This window comes from Sebastes fasciatus, chromosome 10 (genome assembly GCF_043250625.1).
Source record: "Sebastes fasciatus isolate fSebFas1 chromosome 10, fSebFas1.pri, whole genome shotgun sequence".
Taxonomy (NCBI): domain Eukaryota; kingdom Metazoa; phylum Chordata; class Actinopteri; order Perciformes; family Sebastidae; genus Sebastes; species Sebastes fasciatus.
In genome coordinates, this window is record NC_133804.1 from 2,500,024 (window position 1) to 2,514,803 (window position 14,780).

At 40.7% G+C, this 14,780-nt stretch overlaps 1 protein-coding gene across 2 annotated transcripts in view; it reads right to left on the minus strand.

The window, feature by feature from the left end:
• LOC141774910 (mitogen-activated protein kinase kinase kinase kinase 4) overlaps nt 1-14,780 on the minus strand; it is a 101,477-nt gene that overhangs the window by 31,199 nt on the left and 55,498 nt on the right. Inside the window, exons 15-18 of one of the 2 annotated variants that reach the window (XM_074647718.1) lie at nt 14,356-14,421; nt 7,059-7,391; nt 2,972-3,106; nt 2,137-2,271 (exon numbers count right to left, since the gene is read on the minus strand). In XM_074647718.1, coding sequence (XP_074503819.1) covers nt 2,137-2,271; nt 2,972-3,106; nt 7,059-7,391; nt 14,356-14,421 — 669 coding nt within the window. The remainder of the gene's footprint in view (nt 1-2,136; nt 2,272-2,971; nt 3,107-7,058; nt 7,392-14,355; nt 14,422-14,780) is intronic. The other variant, XM_074647719.1, reaches the window with a different exon arrangement.

Here is a 14,780-nt window from a genome sequence, read left to right on the forward strand (position 1 = left end):
TTCATCACGAGATGTTTTTAGTTAAAAGCACTTCATAACAAGTCTGAAAGGGATGGATTGGCTGTTTCTCAGTGGGGTTGTATGAGGTACTTATCCGTAGTCAGTGTATTACCTACAGTAGATGAGTGCTTCCCAACCTGGGGTCTGGGCCCCCCTTAGGGAAGCACCAAAGATCACAGGGGGTGCACCAGGATTTGTCTGCTCTGAGGTTGTCAAAATTAGATTTGCACATGTATAATTAAAATCATAATAACATACTTACTGGATAATTTATACAAAACTCTGTATATAAAACTATTTAAAAAGATATATTTTTTGCTACTTAGTAAGTCACATTGGGTTTGAACCTGGTATTTCTGCACGGCTGCAGATAAAGATCAGGCTAATATTATTAGTATTATTATTATATTTGTAGAATTAGATTCCTGTGGTGGCTGCATAGGATTGTTTCCGACTCCTGTGATCCAAACATTTCCATAACACCAGAGTGTTGTTACATCCAAAAGTCAAAATTTATTGGAAAAAGTTAGAAGTAATCATTTCCAAAATTCACGTTTTTATCCAACGAAATATCCAGATTTTTTGGCGTTTAGCTGATGAGTTATGGTCATTAAAGAATGCAGCAAAACGTATTTAAGTCACCTGAAAGAAAGGCTCACCTTAAAAAAATCAATATTGCTATATGCTCTCTCCAAAGCAACCAGACTCCATTGAAAAAAATCATTTTTAGGGCTCTCAATCGCATTAATTAATCGCAAATAAATCACATTTTTTTATCTGTTCAAAATGTACCTTAAAGGGAGATTTGTAAAGTATTTAATACTCTTATCAACATGGGAGTGGACGCATATGCTGCTTTATGCAAATGTATGTATATATTTATAATTGTAAATCAATTAACAACACAAAACAATGACAGATATTGTCCAGAAACCCTCACAGGTACTGCATTTAGCATAAAACAATATGCTCAAATCATAACATGGCAAACTGCAGCCCAACAGGCAACAACAGCTGTCAGTGTGTCAGTGTGCTGACTTGACTATGACTTGCCCCAAACTGCATGTGATTATCATAAAGTGGGCATGTCTGTAAAGGGGAGACTCGTGGGTACCCATAGAACCCATTTACATTCACTGATCTGGAGGTCAGAGGTCAAGGGACCCCTTTGAAAATGGCGGTGCCAGTTTTTCCTCTCCAAAATTTAGCACAAGTTTAGGCAATATTTAGCCTTCTCCGCGACAAACTAGTATGACACCGTTGTATCAGTATCAGTGGATTCCTTAGGTTTTTCTAGTTTCATATGATACCAGTATCTTCACTTCAGGTTTTAAGTGAGCCCGCTACAACCTAAAAATTGGAAGTTTTGTTAATGCGTTAAAGAAATTAGTGGCATTAAAACAAATTTGCGTTAACGTGTAATTTAATCGGTTAGTTTGTGTTGTTGTGCGACTTTGATTAGCTCGGATTCACCGAAGTCAAACAATAGAAGAAACAAACCAACCTATCGAGGCAGCGATAGACCAGCAACCCCCGTGTTATGCGAAGTAAAATTACAGATTTTTTCCAATGGAGTCTGGTGGTTTTAAAGAGAGCATCGATGGATACAACGGCTAAGAGATAAAGCCACGAAAATATTTTAAATATAGCATACAGTTAAACTGATATTGACGTTTTGCTGCCCGCCCCGTCCACAGCACTACATTGCTTTCCTCCCGTGCTGGTACTCCTGTCTGCTGCTCCAAACTGGGGGTGTGCCGTCCGTCATCTACTGGAGATAATACACTGACTATGGAGAAGTAGCTCATACAACCCTACTGAGAAACACCCAAACTATCCCTCTAAGGTAAGCACAACCCGCTCCTCCCACAATCATGCACACAAACACACACATTTTCCTCAAATATTAACACACACCCCCACAGTGTGCCATCCTCGTGCACCACTTCCTTAGCTTGGTATGACCAGAATACAGGATGCTTGGCACACACTAACACATTATGCCAACCTCATGTGATGCAGGCTACACCCTGCTCCTAGCATGACTATAGCAACAACTTCCTCTTTCGATTGGTTACATTTCTTGCCTCGTTTCTGGAAGTCATCTAACCTGCTGTGTCATCAGTCGTTGCTCACCTTAGGTGGCGTCCCTGAGTCCCAGAAGACATCATCAGTTGGGGACAGGGGGGAAAATGGGGACAAAGGGGAGATGGCCATATCTGACATGGAGCTGCTGTGAGGGGCGTCTCGACTAGAGCGCAGATTGGCATTCTGGGAAAATAAAAGGTTAACCCATGGTCATTTGTGACTGTAAATTGAATTTACACATTGTGGATTTTAGCAACATCATCAAAAGTAAAGATTCACTTGTAGTATTTTTGAGTGGCAGTAGTAACAGTGAAAGAATCCCGTGTATAAAAACATCCTAACACATAAGTGAAGTAGTGAATGGAAAAGATAGACTAGATTAGAACCAGGGTTATTATAGTAAACTAAAACTGAAACTAAAACAAAAACAAGCAGTGAAAAATATTTTTTTGTAAACTGACACTGAAGAAAAACATCTTTAAGAAAAATTAAACCTAAACTGAAACAATATTGCCTAAAAACTAACCACGTAGTTTGTATGTATATAGCTTCATACTCCTGAGACATTGTACCTGACCCTAACAAAACCAAACTAAAACTACTGTTAAACTAAATATAGAAACACTAAAACTAACCTTTCTGATAAACTGAAACTAGACTAAACATTAGCAAACACACTCTGAAAACTAAACTAAAATGAAATCGAAAAGCCAAAACTAAACTAAAATAAAAACTAATTGAAATGTAAAACTATTATAGCCTTGCTTAGAACAGACTAGATAAAAAACAGTGCTTAAAGTATAAGAAAGAGAAGAAGAGGAGAGCAGGATACAATAAGAAAATAGCGGGACCGTGTGAAGTGATATAATTGTGTATACTGTACCTGGCTGAGGTGAGCTCTCTGCATGGCTGGAGTACAAGGACTAGAGCTGCTCCCAGAGCCCAGCCTGGAGTGCACCTGGCTGGGCAGACCAGCAGCCAAAAGCAGCCTGGCCAGGTTTGATTCTTGGAAGTCCATCTAGAAACAGTAAACACATGTAAGACGTGCGTGACTCAGCCCTCCGTCTAATCAGGTAGTCACACTGAGATCGACATTTCTTTTTCTCACATATAGTACAAACCCAACTGTACCACACATTCTGTATATACAGAAATGCACTGTATATATAAACTCCAAAAAAAAAGTTTGGAAACTTGTGTTTGGTGGATTATTTCTCTGTTGTTATAATGCTAATTGTCATTGTATTTTACATGGTTGGAAAGCCGGTTTATTTACCTTCACAATGATGTCTAACTTGTAAGCAGCACAGCTGATTATGTGGGTAGCGCCCAAGAAAAATGCCGATGCTAAACAGTGTATTCTCCTGCTATGCTGATTGTTGCACCGATGGAGCAACAGCTTTTGGTGGGGGCAGTGTCATGGTGTTGGGGGGGGGGGGGGGGGGGGGGGGCGGCATCTCCCTCACTGGCAAAACAAGGCTTGTCATCATTGAAGCCATCTCAATGCAGTGAGATATCGGGATGAGATTCTGCAGCCAGTGGCGATCCCATATCTCCACAATCTGGGACCTAACTTCATCCTCCAAGATGACAACGCTCACCCCCACAGAGCCACGGTTATCACAGACTACCTCCACAATGTGGGAGTAGAGAGAATGGAACGACTCAAAACAAGAGTCAATACCAACAGGAGAATACAAAGTTTAGCATCAGCAGAAAATGTTGGCATATTTTGGCAAATTTCACATAATCAGCTGTGCTGCTCATCCCACAAATGCATGATCCTTACAGGTTGGACATCATTGTGAAGGTAAATAAACAGGCTTTCCAACCATGTAAAATACAATGCCAAATAGCATTGTAACAACAGAGAAATAATCCACCAAACACTAATTTCCAAACTGTTTTCCCCTAGTTTATTAATATATATGTATATATATATATATATACATATATATTAAGCATATATAATGTGGGATACAGTGAATGACCATGACTAGGAGCGCACGGAACTGTGATGCAGCCATGACACATCACCTTTGGAGGCCTGCTATTGGCTGATTCAGTGCTTTAGGGAGGGCATTGTGGGTAAACATGATTGCAGGGCAACACTTTGAAGTCACTGCAGTCAGCACAGTCACACGCAAAAACTGTGTTAAAAGTTACTTTCAACTACTTTATACAAAGCTTCTCAGTCCCACTTTTACTACAATTTTTTTTACTCCTAGGTCAAACTTTAGGAATGTTCTGAAGATCATTTCTGATCGGGTCTGAGAAGTGAAGCCAATGCTGAAGTGCCTTAAACTTGCATTCTTTCTAACAGCCAGCAGGGGGCGACTCCTCTGGTTGTATAGAAGTCTATGAGAAAATGAGCCTACTTCTTACTTGATTTATTACCTCAGTAAACATTGTAAATATGAGTTTATGGTCTCAATCTCTAGTTTCAAGTCTTCTTCATTACAGCATGATGTTCATTTAGTAAATTATGATCCCATTTGAGTCAAATAGAGTGCTCCAAGATGACGTATAGTTGTAGGCCACCCAGGAAGTTAGCATCACCTTGGTTACCCTCAACAAAAAGCCAATGGGATAAAACACATAAAGGCTTAAAAATTCACGAGTGGGATATTTACTGATGTATTTTATATCGTAAATCAAAACGTTAAAATCTCTTCAGCTTGTGTTAACCACAGACTTTATTTCAGACATCTTACTAAAAACCCATTAAAAAAAAACATGACTTCCAGATGATGGAACCGGAACCGCTAAAATGCTAACTCATTTCCAGGTTTTATACTCATTCCTGTAGCACTCTATAGAACATAAAGCAGGGGGTGCTTTAGGGCGTGGCTACCTAGTGATTGACGGGTTGTTACCACGGTGTTGTCCGGTCTGGGTGTTGTCCACCTTTTTTTGTCTTACAACTTTAACCCTTTCAAAATGTGTTGTCAGTTCATGAAAGTTAATTGTAACATTTTTGGTCACCTAAAAATATCTTATTCAGCGTTGGGTTGTACTTAGCGCCACCCTCGTGTCACTTCTGGTTGCAAAAAAACAAAATGACAACGGCCAAAAACCAAGATGGCGACGGCCAAAAGGCAGAACTCAAGGCTTCAAAACGGCAGTCTACAAACCAATGGGTGACGTCACAGTGACTACGTCTACTTCTTATATAAAGTCTATGATACTGGCCCGGACATGAAAAGAGTGCTACTAATCAGCCTGTGTCACCTAATCTAACATTATAGCTCAGTGTTTTTCTTAGAAGTTCCCATTTCCAGATGTTCAGTAGATTTGCTGCTAAATCTGGCATCAACATCCTCAGCATCAAAAAAATATATAGTTTAATGCACTTTGATGCCGATGATCTGAGAGCGTAAGTTACAGGGGACGAAACGAGGGGACACACGAATAACCATACAGTATAAAGTCCGAAAAATCATTTTGTCGAACTCAACGCAGTTCTGTATTAAAGGGACTGTTTGTAACTTCTTACACGTATAAATCAATACGGGTCGGTGTCTGATGCGCGCTCTCATATGCGCGCTCGCGTGTGGCTACGCTGTTTAGACAAGACTCCAACACAAACTACACGGAAGCACCAAAACCTCTTGGTTGTATCTAGTGAAGCCCGTCTGTTAAACAGTGTTGGCCGCGGTTGGAGGTCGTGGGGGAGACCGTAGCTTTGGTCTCCAGGACCGGAGTCTCTGCTGTACTCTGCTCCTCTGCCTGCCTTCACTCACACACCACGCTCGTTCTCACTCTTTCGCTCCACTCTCAGGTGAACGCGCGCACACTAACACACTGCAGAAGAGTTAGTTTATCTCTGAGAATATCTAGTGAATGTACAGTGGATGTTTGTGCAGAAATAACTGCTGCAGCTCCTCCAGACCAACAGAGGTTTCCCGTGTCTTGTGAAGTGACGGGGCTCCGCAGAGAGAAACGTTATCGTCCCCGTCCGGGTGCCGGTGTCTTCCCTGTTTCCTCCGGCCGCGGTCGGGAGACTGAAGCAGGAAAAGCCAACACTAGGATCAGCACTGATTCATGGAGAGACCTTCTTCTGGTCAGCTAACATTACTGCCAAGTAGCTGAAATATAGTGATATTGTGCTTTTAGCTGACGTGTGTCGCCTCACTGTTTTGAGCGATGCTCGTTCATGTCTATGTAGAGCGAGCACAAGCGCGAGCAACAGGACGCTGACTTTCGTTGACTTAACGGCCACAGGTGTCGCTGTTAACAAGACATTTCTGATTCTTACAAACAGTCCTTTTAAGTAATAAATAAATACATAAATAAAACATTATATTTTTTTTTACCTTTTAGTCAATGATTTGACTGTCAGCGGTTTAAAAATGCTTTCTTGTAGAAATAGCACCTTTGGTCTGTTTCCTGTTCAAGTTCCCTGTGTGGTTTAGCTGCTATGCTATAAATAAAGGGTATGAACCACATGTCGTCTCCCCACACAAACAGTCAGCATGTGCCACCATGCATATACACATGAAAAAGATCAAAATACATGAAGCGGATCAAATTGTCATACTTCATGGCAAAACGGAACACTTTCAGCTGAGTTTTTAGAGTCATCACACCTAAGCCACCAAGTGGCGAAGTCAATGCTGGCAGCGTGGTGATGGGGTCTCTGCCCTCAGTTCTTCCTTGGGGAAATGTCTTGGTCTGAACTATGTTTATCTAACGTAACCACATTCTGCCTAACATTTGACTTACTTTCTGCAGAACTTTGTGACCTTCAGGTGAAAGTGGCCTGTCGACTGAGATAAGGATGATGTGACAAACCAAAAGAAAGTAAAAAGGTTGGGGAGGAGGGACTACACACAAAAAAGAAATCAAATAAAACGAAACTGAAGAAATGAATCATCAAACCCAATGAAAGTGTTGGCCAGAGAGACTGAAAGATGTGGGATGTAGAGGTGATAAAGGGTGCTAGACAGCTGAGGGAGGAAGGGTTTTACCGCTGAGCGCTGGCTGTTTGCAGGGCGGCTGGGCGAGGAAGCAGCAGCAGCAGCAGCAGCAGAAGCAGCAGCTGTGCTCCCGCTATTAGCCGTTAGCTTCTGGACAGCTGCCACAGACTTTTCTCTCTGCCGCTGCCTCTCTCTCTCCCTGTGTCTGTGGTCGTGCTGCAGCGACAGGAGCTGGGTTTGGTCCTTGGGCAGGGTGCGGTGGGATCTCCTGCCCGCTGAGGGCTGCTGATGCTGAGCCAGAGGCTGGGGCTTGGCTTGCGGCTGGAGCTGAGGCTGGGAGAGCTGGGCCTTATGCTGAAGCAGCTGGTTTGGAGCCACGGCTCTCTATGTAGCAGACATGAAAAGCACACATAGGAACTGACGGAGCCTGGGAGTGTCTTATAACATACATGTATAGTGTATTGTAAGGCAACAGTGTACATTCAGTGGTCGAGATTTACGTCTTACATAAAGTATATATAAAATCAAGAATAAAAAGCATCTAATACTGTATTAAAGGGTGACTTTGGTATTTTTCAACCTGGACCCTATTTTCCCCTGTTTTGGGGTCTAACTGACGAATAGGGGCAACACTTCTTTAAAATTGGTCCAATATTGAGGAAGAGCACGGTAGACGGCAGCTGCTCACAAGCTGCAATGTTGTGCTATTGGGGCAAGCTGGAAGCGTCATTTATGTCCATTAAAAGTGCTTGTTTTTACCATGACAGGCTCTGATTGTTATTATAAGTGTCTGACAACATTATGGAAAGAGTCTCGCTCAAGGAGAAGTCTCGTTCTGAAATCTGGCGAGGTGACATGTTGCCGGAAGACAACGGTGGAATACAGGATTGCACCCAGCAGGGCAGAGTTTGTTGCGTTGGTGTACAGAAAGCTTAGCTTATGCCGGGTACACACTACACAAGAATCAAGACAATTTGGGCCCCGATTCCCCCCCTCCCAAATATCGTCAGCAAAGCCGTGATTTGATTTGATGGTTCTAAAGATTGTCTTTCCAGATATTCCTGTGGTGTGAGGTTTGTTAAGAGTGTTTTTTACGTCCCCGATCGGCTTGATCGGGGATCCTGGTCGCACCGATTTCAAAACGGATATCAGACATATCCTGCTGTGTGTGGGGAACCCAAAGCACAGCCGATGACACAGTCACGTGAGAAAGAATGATAGCCAATTGAGAACCAAGCTGACTGAAGAAGGAAGGATAACCACCGCCGTCATGGCAAAACATCGCTAATTCTTCCTGCCCATCGTCCACCATGTTTGTTTACATTAAACTCACATTCGATCGCAAGAGATTTTACGAGATTTCTGTTTTTTTAGTCGGGACTCTTGTTGTTCATGAATGGAATCTGTTAGTGTGTGGTGTGCTGTTTTGGCCAAATCGTTGCTGTCCACACACTATAGGAACAAAACTGCTAAATTTAACACATAACGTGTTATGTGTGGGCTCTCTCACATTTTCAAAATCTGTTAAGATTTGAAAACTCTTTTAGTGTTGGCCAGCCTTTAGTGTTATCTAAAAGATATTCAGTGTCATGACTGAATATTTAGATGATTTCCACAATGTGGATGAGGTCTTTGAATTTGATGGCCGCCTGTATTTATTTGAGCCAGAGTATACGGATATTCACATTTCACAACGAGACTTCTTGAGCGAGACTTGGACACAATAACAAACAGAACGCATTAAGCGAAATGGTAGAAAAGGTTTAATTTCTCTGAAGGGTCCTTTCCATAATGTTGTCAGACACTTCTAATAACAATCTGAGCCTGTCAGTGGAAAAGACAAGCACTTTTAGTGAAAGTAACATTACATTGACGCTGCTCACTTGCCCTCGCAGCTCGTTCCGTAGCTGCCGTCTGCAGCGCTCTCCCTCAGTACTGGACCAATTTCACAAATTGTTGTCCCCATTAGTCATTTAGACACAAAACATGGGAAACATGCTGGATATACTGACATTACAACCAAACACTTCTTCACTTCCCCAGAGTGAACAAGTGATGAGCGGTTCCTGACAACGCTGCAAGCAACACTTCTGGGGGCCGAGAAATGGGCTCTAAAGGGCCATTTCCTGAATGGGCACTGCACTAGTCTTACAAATTAAGAGTGGGAGATTAAATCAGTTTTCATCACTGGGAACCTTTTGTAACCTGCTCCAGCTCAATACTATCATGCCTTGTTCTTTCATTCAGCAAAAAAGTGAAAAATACCGAAGTTACCCTTTAATACAGGGAGATGTTATTAGTCTTCATCTATAGATCATTTTAGACTTTTTTCAGAATTTCCCTTTACTGTATCTGGGGCATACGATGATATCTCTGTCACACGACATCTCTAAATCTCAGAAGTCACTTTTTGAATCTGCAATCCCTCAATCTTATAAGCTAGTTTTATGCAAACAAATGGACAACACATGCACTATAATAAAACATGAGAGTCATTTTCAACGGATTTTAACCCCTCTTGCCACGATTAGCTGAATCTTCTTAATTAAATTGAATTACATTCTCCATATTTTTGCCGGATGACAATATTCTCAAATAGCATGCAGGCTGAATGTACATCAAATGATTTTTTAAGTTTTCAGTGCAAATCGAGTGAATGTTGTGCATGCTAGTTCTGAACACAACGGACACTCCCAGTTTCTGTAGAAACTGACAAGACAAACCACAGTTATAAAACACATACTGTATCATCATGCTTGTGGTGACACACATTCAAAGAAGCACATAAGAAAGAAGCTGATTTGATTCTTTTAGTGGAAAACATAAACCGACATGTGAAAACATTCATACGATAGCAATCCGTGTAGCGCTGGCAATGAAGCCTGGACATACTGTACGACAGCAGCTGCTTCTCTGGCTGGACAATCACTACTTTGTCCAGAGGAAATGTAATAAAAGTACAAATGAAGAACCACTGCCACCATCTACATCTCACAACTCTGATTGTCCTAAGGTTGCAGCTTTAACAGAACCAATAGATATTTCATATTTCCAGGAGGGTGAATAAAAAAAGGATGACAAATCGTAGTCCTTTTGGTTTGATTTGCGCTGAGGCTAGCCACATACTAGGGGTGAGATTCACCAGAGGCCCCGCGATACCATATTATCACGATTAAATTAACTTAAATCACGATACATCTCATCTTATTGCAATCTTAATCCACGATACATCTTATTTTATTGCGATCTTAAGCCACAATACATCTCATCTTGTTGCAATCTTAAGTCACAATACTTTTTAGTTCCTCCAACACCACTAGAATGGAGAGAAACACTTGGTGTGCCTTCGTTCTGTCCACATAAGACGTGAACATGGCTGTTATGTGCCAACTAGATGAGATGAGATTCATGTGAATGCTGCTATAGAGGGGGAACCACCAGATATTTAATGCTGTTTGTTGAGAATGAGAGGACACACAGTCAGAATACTCAACATTCCTAACTAACCGTGTTCAACTATCAACAGCACTTCAGCCATGGTAACATGACAGCTTCTTGGTCTCTTGAAACAAGGCCTATTTGCTGTAACTATATTACAGAACACTCCATGGCAGCTATCTGCAATGTACCATCCAAATGACCACTAAAGAATTGTAACTTGAATAAGAATGCATGGTTGCTCTATTTGGTAACTTACACAGGGATTAATAATAAATAAAACAGTGAAAGATGGTGACACAAACAGAGAAATAATTAGTCCATCTGATATTTCATTTAAAGTTGTGTGACACACACTGATATTAAAGCTGTTAAACCGTTAAACATAAAAATGTTAGCAGTTAACATTAAAATGTGGAGCCTCCATGTCTCCATTAACAACGGCAATAGATGTCTTCTTAATAATTGATGGTGTGGTGACAACTGAAGCAGCTTAATATGTTATAGTTGGCATGACAACTGATGAGAAATGAACGTCAGACAGAGGGGGAGGAGGGAAGCGGGGAACGGTCATTTTTGTCTTTTTCTGCTGAGCCCAACTGACCAAGGAATATGTACCAATTTACTGCAAATAAGGTGGGTAAGTATAAAAGAAGACATACACACTAAATGGCAACCAATGCAGAAACAAGGTTCTTTACACGATATCCAGAGCATTAATATGTATATATGTAAAGATATAGAAGAGCAGTTACAGCTAATAACGCCGTCCCGACCGATGGCGCTATCACGGAAGCGTAGCACCCACCCTCCAGTTCCCCTCAGGTTGACACTGTTAGCTTTGTCATCAGTGTTGCTGTTGAGTTCACTGTTAGCACCGTTAGCTTCGCGTCGCCATGTTGAGAGCTGTGCGGAGGCAATAAAAATGCTCCCAATCTCGCATTTATCACCTTTAAGTTACAGTAGTTGACTAGAATTATTGCATATTAGAGATGAAAACAGCCGAATGAAGACTAATCTTCAAATAAATCCCTGACAGTTTGCTTGTGATTGTAACAGTTACACATAATATATCAACTGTGTAGGGTTGCAAAGGGCTGGAGCCATAAAAAATAAATCTTCCTTCACCTTCTGTTATTGAGTTAATGATATGTCTTGTATTCTTTAATTGTGTGTATCTACAGCCCATGGAGTAATAATCAAACTCTCAATATACCACATAATCATAACAACATCGGGGCACGACAGGTTAGATAGAAGAGAAGAACAGAGCGATGAGGGACTTGGGGATGCGAGAAAGTGTTTGAAAAGAGAGATGTTTGGTGAGTTTGTATTTCTGAAACACCTACTGAGATTAGATAGTCACATTTTGGAACAAAAACCGAGGGACGTGTCGAAAAACAAAAAAAGAGAAATAAAAGAGGTTACATGCTGTGAACGACGGAGGGAGGGAGGAAACAACAAGTGAGGAGAGGAGAGAGAGAAGGCATGCTGGGACAAGCAGAAAGAGAGAGAGAGAGAGAGAGAGAGAGAGAGAGAGAGAGAGAGAGAGAGAGAGAGAGAGAGAGAGATGGAGAGGGAAGGCTTTAAAACAGAAGTGATGGCATGCTGTGATAAGCACGGGTTTAAAAGCTTGTCAAGATGTGACTCTCCTGCTACAGTACACTATATATTACTGTTGTCTCTCTGAGTTCCAGACAAATAGAGAATTAAAAACTCCAATCCAGCCCCAGCAGGGTGTCAGGCACCCAGAGCAGGAGTCAAACACACTGTCATTCTTTATCATTTTAACACGTGTACAGTATAAAGACACTAGCTTTTCCCTTTCTGTTCTCCTCCCTGCTCCATTCAGTGTTCATTTTGTCACCTTTTTCTACATTTAGTCTTAGTCTTAAAACAAAAAATGCTCATTAGTTTTAGTCACATTTTAGTCATTTTTATCCTCCATAGTTTTAGACGATAACTCAAAACGTTTTAGTTTTCCCTCTTAATTCATTTTGTCAGCAATTTTTTTTTGTTTAATCTTAATCCTGTTTAGTCATCAGAATATATTGAACATTTCTGTAATTTTAGTCAAATTTATTTCACATACAATTTGATCTTATCATTATCTGATGAAAAACACGGGTTGAATGATGAAGAATGCAGCTTTGGACTTAGTTTGAGTGCTCCTGACTGCGCTCAATAATGATGCGCGGTTCAGCCACCGGTCCGTCATGAGAGCCCATCCACCCACCCAACATGTAAAATATGGGTTACTCAACCACCCGATACGACCCGCAAACAGACAACTTTATGCTTTATAGTAGCACATTTGTCAGGACTGAGGTGTGAGACAAGGAGGACAGAGACGGACTGAGCGCCGCTCACACAGTGCGTTGTGTGTGTGTGTGTTTGAGACAGAGAGAGGGGAAGAGAAGGTGCAATGTGACAAAAATAAAGAGAGATTTTGGTAAAGTTTTTATCTTTTTAAACTATATTTTAGTCTCGTCTTTTTTCGTCAATGATATTGCATGTTTGATATCGTTACCGTTATGTGTTTAATGCCGGCAGTGCCGTCTTGTCATCGTCTCGTCTTAGTCGTGGGAAAAAAATGTTGTTGACGAACATATTAACGAAATGAACACTGGCTCCGTTGCTATGTCTTGTAAGTCTTTCCTGGCTTTTACTTTCATCTCACAAGTGGTCAGTGACACAGACAAGAGCAGTGAAGAAGTCTCTCTCTCTCTCTCTCTCTCTCACACGAACGATCAAAGCATTCTCTCTTCTGCTGTAAAAAATCATCGTATCATATCATCAAAGTTGGAGCAGCGCTACTTCAGAAGTCACCACATCTTTTTTTTTCATCGATAAAGCTGCAGATTATTTTCTACAGTAATCGATGATCTATGAAATTATCTAGAAAATACTGAAAAATACCCATCTCAAAGTCCTAAAGCACCACATGATGTCTTTGAATGTCTTGTTTTGTCCGACTGACAGCCAAAAAGCCAAAGATATTGAGATCAGTATCACAAAAGACAAAGATATTGAGATCAGTATCACAAAAGACAAAGAAAAGCAGCAAATTCTCACAACTGAGAATGTAGAAGAAGAGAAAATTTGAAATTTTTGCTTGGAAATTGACTTTAACAATTTAATAATTATAAAATTGTTGCAGATACGTTTTCTGTCGATTGGCTTATCGATTATTCAGCTAATTAATCGTTTCACTTGTAAATTTTTTTCCACCTCATTAAGGCGATGCAACCATATAATACAGTTTTCATCATTATATTGTTCCCTGCACACAACCTGTTGCTTGTTAGAGTCTTAATGCAAATATTTGTACATATTTCTTATATTCTCATTTTTAATTTTAGTACTTACCTATATTTCTTTACATATATTGTGTTTATATTGTAGTATTACTTACATAATTTACATGTTATGTACTCCTTCATTTCTATTTTATTACATTTCTTTATGTCTATACAAAAGCAACTGTAATGCCCCAATATCCCCCCAAGGATCAATAAAGTATTTCAGATTTTGATTAGTATTAACAGGTCAAAAAGACAACAGATAAAGATCTAGGCCGTATGTGAAAAACACAAACATTGGAGGACACGTAGAAATCATGAAAAAGAGATAGAAACAAAAAGGAGACAATCGCATAAGAGATAGAAACCTTCCAAGAAACGTAGCAATCATAGAACGGAATAAATGAGGTCCACCTGAAAGGTTAGCAGTTTGCACACACTCAGGTCCACATTGCAGACTCCCACGCAATGCGTGTTACCGTCAGCGGCGTTAAGAATCAGCACACATTCAGAACATTTCAAAAGAAATCCCAACCTGCCCTCACTCCTATGAAAAATGGAGGAATTAATGAGGAGTAAGTGAAAGATGTAGAGTGAAGGTTTGTTACCTGCTCTGCGGCGGAGTCCAGAGGCCTTACTGACACATCGGTACTCCGCTGCCTGCCTGCCTGATCCTGTTGAAGACACACACACACACACACACACACACATGAACAGATACACATGGTTGACTGATATCTGCCAGTATGTTCCATGATTTTGATTACTTTTTTTTTGTTTAACCCTAACAACTAAATTGAACCTTAATTCGTATTCTAAAATCCTCTTGTTCCACATTATTGTATTCTTTATTGTATCCCTCACAAGAATACAAAAAACACTGGTACCACAACACACACACACACACACACACACACACACACACACGGATGCTTACTTTAATTAGGGTATACTAAGATCTTGAGCAGAATTCTGAGAGGTGGGAACTAAAATATTCAGAGTGTGCAAGATGGCACGGAGCTTTTAGCCAACG